This window comes from Brassica napus, chromosome A1 (genome assembly GCF_020379485.1).
Source record: "Brassica napus cultivar Da-Ae chromosome A1, Da-Ae, whole genome shotgun sequence".
Taxonomy (NCBI): Eukaryota; Viridiplantae; Streptophyta; class Magnoliopsida; order Brassicales; family Brassicaceae; genus Brassica; species Brassica napus.
This window is the reverse complement of record NC_063434.1, coordinates 4,884,303-4,890,957: the sequence shown is the minus strand read 5'-3', so window position 1 is coordinate 4,890,957 and position 6,655 is coordinate 4,884,303. Positions and strand designations below refer to the sequence as shown.

Sequence of the window (6,655 nt, the reverse complement as noted above, 5' to 3'; positions counted from 1 at the left end):
TGTATCCGCATGAGTGTTTTATCATTTTTATGGATCAAATATTTTTAGTTGATTTCTAAAATGTTTTCACGTTGGTTGATCATATAGCCATTAGAAATTCAAATTTCAAAATAATATCTTATGTAACACATTTATGATTTGATAACATTTATAGTTGTCTAGACAACTATTTTTTAAATGTATTTACTTTGATTTTACACTAAAAATTTTAAACATATTATCGACATTTTGAAGTTATATATGATATAACACTATAACAACATTTTTATATTTTGTTCAATACTATTAATATGAAATGTTGTATGATTTTATATGTAGTTTATATTATTATCAGTTTTAATAAATGTCAATATATTCTTACAACATTTTGCTACACTAAAATAATCATTTGATTAAAATTGGTGTTGTGTACAAATGAAATAAACCTATATATTATAGGGACAATTTCAACTTCTGATTAATAATTTCTAAAAATGCACTTAAAAATATACTCTATTTTAACTTAAATTTTGAAATAATCTTTTTTGAAAACTATATTTTCTTGTATGTGATAATACATTATTACCCTTATTTAGTTAAAATTAAAAACTTAATAACTAAATTGTTATTTAAATTATATTTATTTATATTTGAGATAATAAAAATTGTTATTTTAAAATAAAAATATCTTAAATTTAGTTTCTAAATTTTCGGTTTTATGAATTCCTTGTAAATATAAAATTTACACATCATTGTTAAAATCATATATATTATTCATTTATACAATCTTGTTAGCATCTACTCTAGTAAAAGAGTAGTCATGACTTATCTACTACTAAGAAGTCGTAGTTGGACTTTTTAATTATAAAATTAACAAAATATCTTATATCTAATTGTATAAGATATTTTCCTAATAAAAACATTATACATCTAAACAATAATTAGAATATTGTTAGATATTTTGACAGATTTCAATAACTGAAATATTTAAAATATTACGAACCAATATGGTTAAAATTAATAATTATAGGAAGATAATCTCGGTCAAGTTGTAGTCATATATTTAAAAGATTCTGGTCTCGATTGGTCAAGTTGCATTGATTGTAAGTACATCCAGAAAACAACTGAAATAATATATATAAATTATATTTATATTATTAAAACTAAATGACAAAATATAACTAATCTTATTTTTTTAAATTTTGTTTTTCTTTTTTTAATCATCTTAAAATTTATTAATATTTGTAAGTACTTGTAAATATATATACGAGTCAAAATTTAAATATACATATAAATACTAAATTTATTAATATATAAATTACTAATACAAAAAATATTCAAAAAGATATCTTACTAATATATTCTCTAATCTAAAAAACATAATAAAATAATTATATTATAATAAAAATGTCAGACAAATGATGATTTGAAACAATATATTAAATTAATACATTTACACTATACATTTTTTGGAAATATTATAATATATAATTAGTTATACAGTAAATGTTAAAATAATATCAATAATCCTAAAAATAAATATTTATTTATAAAAAAGCAAATATCCGAGTGCGTCATGCGCACATATCAAACTCTAATTTTATATTAAATCATGGTCAAAATTATTTGTTAGTTCAATTATTAGACTTTTAAGAAGTTTAAGCCAACAGTTGATTATATGATTTTACATCTCTGTCTGTTTATCTCTGTTTATTTAGTTTATTTCAATACACATGGAAATAGAGGTCAAAAACAAAATAATGGGAGTTGACAAAAAAATAAAAATAATGGGAATAAAGGGAGAAAGATACCATTATTACTTGAAATGAGAGAAAATAATACGTGCAGTAAACAATGCAATGTGACTTTTGTGAAAATAGAGAACGAAAATGGAGATGAGGTGTTGTTATCACTTAAGTATATTTTAATATATCATATATTTATTCTCTGTTGTTGAACTTGTTTCTAAAGTAACTTTTATAAACGCATAATGAAAATTATTTCTGTTTTCAATAGAATTATTATTTAAATTTTAAAATAATTCCGTACAAAGATTGTTATTAATTAAAAAAATAAGATTAATGTAATTTTCAATGGTAATTATTGTTGAGATATTAATCTTAATCTTCTTTATTGTTGTGATATTATTATATAAATACAAAAGCAAATTCATTAAATTTTATTTAGGACAGTTCAATTTAAGAAATCACACATGGATTTTTTTTTAATTTCTATTTTAATAGATAAGATTATGAAAATTCTAACTTTTCTATTTTATGTTGATAGGAAAATAATCTTATAATATATATTACTTAAAAAGTCAAAAATAAATTAACTTTTAATCTCCCCTTTTCTAAATTCAATTCATTAACCTTTATCTTAGTGAGAAAAAAAACTTTATCTTACTGAGGCTTTTTGATTCCTTATATCTTCTGTATAACTCAATGACAATAACAACACTAGTCACCAACTTATCATAACTCTTCATCCATTTTCTCTCTCTAAAAGTCACCATTTCTACCCAAAGGATTTAATTTTGAATGTCAGCAAGGACAAAAGAGAAAGAAAGAGGGAGAAAGAGCTTGAGGAAGGGGTCTAAGCAGATCTGCAACAAATACTCTCAGGTATGATGAGACCTTTTAAAAAAATGAAATTACCCTTAATTTATTTCTTTCAATTTGACTTCTGGATTGTAAAAGTTTGTTTTTATTCAGTTACAAGCTTTGTGTTTTCTTTTGATAAAGTATATGTTCATTGCATGTGATGAAAGCATCTCTTCTCTGGGAACACTGGATTTGAGATTTTCTCCTTCTTCTGAAAATTTCCTTAAATTTGTTTATTCAAAAGGTGTAACTTTTTGATTTGATCATAGATTTTCTCTCTGTGTATTTCTCTTCTTCTCTTAATTTATAATATTATTATTATTTTAAAAAAAATTCTAGAGGGATTTTGCCTTTTCTACTTCTTTGGTTTGTCATTAATCTGTGTTAAACCAGTTTAATCATTAGATATACATACTGCATGCACGAGTTAACAACAATTAAGATGTAAAAATTTTTTTTAACTAATTATTAAAATATGTATTCACACTCTCAGATGATTCAAAGCTTTGTTAGATTTCATGGCATGGTGGTGGTCCACTCTTTATTATAACAAAATCAAGATCCTCATGAATTATTCTTATCTCATCAATAATACACACCTTTTTACTTTTCTATGCTTATTCCACTAACACACTTATTCCATTTTATATTGTTTTTGATCGAAATATAGACAGTGATTTCGTTCCCCGTAGAATCTACCGGCAACCACAGTGACGGAGGAGAGAAGCGGCGGTGTTGGCCGCAAAAACGATGCAAAACCAGCTATGGTCTTTACCTCTAACGATATATCAAAATGGGAAAATTTTCCAAAGGGACTTAGAGTCCTTCTCCTCGACTGTGGCGACGGCATATCCGCCGCTGAGACGCGATCAAAGCTTGAGTCCATGGACTATATCGGTGAGCCCACTAATTTTCCTCTGCTTCTCCTCTCTTAAAATCTTTTACTTTTACTTTCGCTTTGTTTCATTAATGTTAAGTGTTACTTTAGCTGTTACATGTCCCGTGACGAGACCGTTTTTTGTTCTTCAGTTCTTCACTGCCAATTAATGGAGATTATAGCATTATTATTAAATTAATTAATACTGATATGTATATGGATTATAGTATGAAAAGCAACGTTTTAGTCGGTTGAAAATGGAAGACAGTAGTAAAGGCTGTGCAGTAATGTTTTGGAGTTTTGTTAGTTTACATAATAATTACATTTGTGGAATTTCGAAAGAGCTATAATTGCATCTGAAAAACTCACTGACTTGTCTTTAGCCTTTTCCTGAGATTGCTATGTTTCTGTGTGTCAAGACTATGCATTCAATTTTTTGTACTTTTGAAACTTTCTTGCAGTCACTACGTTCACTGATGGAACCGAAGCTCTCTCTGCGGTTATCAAAAGCCTGGAGAGCTTCCACATTGCAATAGTGGAGGTGAATACAAATGACGAGAACGAGAGTTTCAAGTTTCTTGAAGCTGCTAAAGACCACCTTCCTACTATAAGTTTGTGAACCGTTACCTTTCAAATTTCTACAAAAAAAAATTAAAATAAATCTTTAAAAAACATGGATTTGTCTTTTTTCTTTACAGTGATTTCAAACGATCATTGCATCACAACTACGATGAAATGCATAGCGGTATGTGACCGCTACTTGTGTTTTTCTTTTTTTCAGTATAATGTATAAAAAATGTTTGGTTATGTGATGAGAATTGACAAGTTTTTTCCAGCTTGGTGCAGTTGAGTTCCTTCAAAAACCGCTCTCACCGGAGAAACTAAAGAATATTTGGCAGCATGTCGTTCATAAGGTTCAGCTAGTTAAACTAAACCGTTTATATACATTAATGTAGAATAGTACTCATCTTTTGTTGTTGTTAATGTTAGGCATTTAATGATGGAGGAACTGATGTTTCCGAATCACTCAAGCCTGTTAAAGAATCTGTTGTCTCGATGCTTCATCTCGACACCGATATGACCATTGATGAGAAAGATTCAGCACCATTAACACCGCAACTGAAACAAGTTTCACGGTTACTAGACGGTGGCGATCGTCAAGAGAACATAAACTCCTCCACCGAGAAAGAGAATATGGAAGATCAAGACATCGGTGAATCCAAATCAGTCGACACTACAAATCATGACGACAATGTGATTGTCAAAGAAGAGAAATTAGATGGTGAAACCGGAGATACGAAAAGCGAGAAGACAGATTCAGTTAAGTTTCAGAAGAAAGAAGATGAGACTACTAAACATAACAATAAATCAACCGGGATCAAGAACTTGTCTGGTAACAAACCTAGTCGAAAGAAGGTAAGTGTAATGTTTCTCTTTAAACACTTCATAGTGGCTAAACGAAGAGCGGCACTTATTGATAAGTTCTTTTTCTTTTCAGGTGGATTGGACACAAGAGCTGCACAAGAAGTTTGTGCAAGCGGTAGACCAACTTGGTGTCGATCAAGCGATACCTTCGCGGATTCTTGAACTGATGAAAGTAGACGGCTTAACTCGACACAATGTAGCTAGCCATCTTCAGGTAAATTAATTATCTGAATGCTTTGTAGAGATTCTTGTGAAATGGTTACGGAATCTTTATGTGTTCTTGAGCAGAAATTTCGGATGCACAGGAGGAATATTCTTCCAAAGGAGGATCATAACCATAGATATATACAATCTAGAGAGAACCATAGACAAATCCAACGGCAGTATAATGGTTTTCAGCAACAACACCGTCCTGTAATGGCTTATCCCGTTTGGGGTCTTCCCGGTGTTCATCCGCCTGGAGCAGTTCCGCCTCTGTGGCCGCCGCCACTACAGTCTTCCGGTCAATTGCCTCCGTGGCATTGGAGACCACCTTATCCAACGGTAACATTCTAATTTAACAAGTAATTCAGATTTCATTACAACAAGAAAAACGTCATTAGCTACGATTTACTACACCGCTTAAACGTCTTTTAAGCTCTACGTTTAAATTGTTTTAAGTCGTCAAATTGTAAAACTATTCTTAGTTATTTAGAAAATGTTGTAATCTTATAACTGATTAGCTAGCTAAATTGTTTATTGATTGATGTTATATACTATCGTGTGACAGGTGAACGTTAATGCATGGGGTTGCCCGGTTGTACCGCCGGTAACCGGACCATTCAGTTCTCCTACGGTAACCGGAACATTTAGTACTCCACCGGCGACTCAGCTGGTAAGTGTAATAAATTATATAGAAATAACAAAATAGTTACATTAAACTAATAACATTCGGGTCGGGTTTGGTCAGGATGAGGAAATGGTTGATCAAGTGGTTAAAGAAGCGATCAGCAAACCGTGGTTGCCGTTACCGCTCGGGCTAAAACCACCATCCGCGGAGAGCGTTTTAGCTGAGCTCTCGCGTCAAGGCATCTCAGCCGTCCCTTCTTCTTCTTCCTCATGTCCAATCAACGGCTCTCGTCGTCTCCGCTGACGTGTCACTAAGCGAGATCCCTGCAAAAGTAACAGCCAGATGTGATGACGTCATGTGTTGCGTTCTTCTCCGTATCTGACTGTCGGAAGCGGGAAATGATTTTGGATAGAGAGAGAGAGTTTAATTACTAGTATTTATTTTCTCATCAAAACATTTGTTTTTGTTGTTGTTATTATTATTTAAGAAGAATCGGACGGTGGAAATGTGGGCCACGATGTTAGTTCGAGGACCACAAAATGGAATCTGCGGATGTACATAGATCTCAGACACGAGACTCTGACAAGTCGGAATCTGACGTGTGTATCTATCTTCGTGTGTGGGTTGTCGAGCTGGGGCCCATTGAAGAATTTAATAGTTGAGACTTTTCTAGGTGATGCGATAAAAATAAATAAAAGTACAACTCAAAGATTCCGTGATGACATCTTTTTGTTTATTTCTCTACAAAATTCCAAGAAAATACGACAACAACTAAATAAGAGGAAATTTCAAGTATTTCTACATCGCCTTGAATATTTCTTTTTGCAAGAAATTACAAGTATTCATAGCCCAACTATGTCACTTTTAATATATGTTCATTCGCATGGGTAATTTAAAAGAAAGTTTAACAAAATAAGTGGGAGTAGAGATAAATGGACATAG

The 6,655-nt window shown here is 30.9% G+C and overlaps 1 protein-coding gene across 1 annotated transcript; it reads left to right on the top strand.

The window, feature by feature from the left end:
* The first annotated feature begins 2,350 nt into the window (after window positions 1-2,350).
* LOC106360875 (two-component response regulator-like APRR2) lies at window positions 2,351-6,435 on the top strand. Its single transcript, XM_022690891.2, has 10 exons — window positions 2,351-2,603; window positions 3,253-3,479; window positions 3,921-4,070; window positions 4,158-4,204; window positions 4,296-4,373; window positions 4,450-4,875; window positions 4,958-5,098; window positions 5,173-5,427; window positions 5,654-5,758; window positions 5,834-6,435. The coding sequence occupies exons 2-10, from the start codon at window positions 3,347-3,349 to the stop codon at window positions 6,014-6,016; spliced, it is 1,518 nt and encodes a 505-aa protein (XP_022546612.2). The 5' UTR covers window positions 2,351-2,603; window positions 3,253-3,346; the 3' UTR covers window positions 6,017-6,435.
* The last annotated feature ends 220 nt before the right edge of the window (window positions 6,436-6,655 follow it).

What these genes read in the sequence shown, in the direction of transcription:
- LOC106360875 (XM_022690891.2), top strand. Translation starts at nt 3,347, where the DNA reads ATGGTCTTTACCTCTAACGATATATCAAAATGGGAAAATTTTCCAAAG. An exon ending in CTACGATGAAATGCATAGCG is followed by an intron (nt 4,205 to 4,295) that starts GTATGTGACCGC and finishes AGTTTTTTCCAG; the next exon opens with CTTGGTGCAGTTGAGTTCCT. An exon ending in GGCAGCATGTCGTTCATAAG is followed by an intron (nt 4,374 to 4,449) that starts GTTCAGCTAGTT and finishes TGTTAATGTTAG; the next exon opens with GCATTTAATGATGGAGGAAC.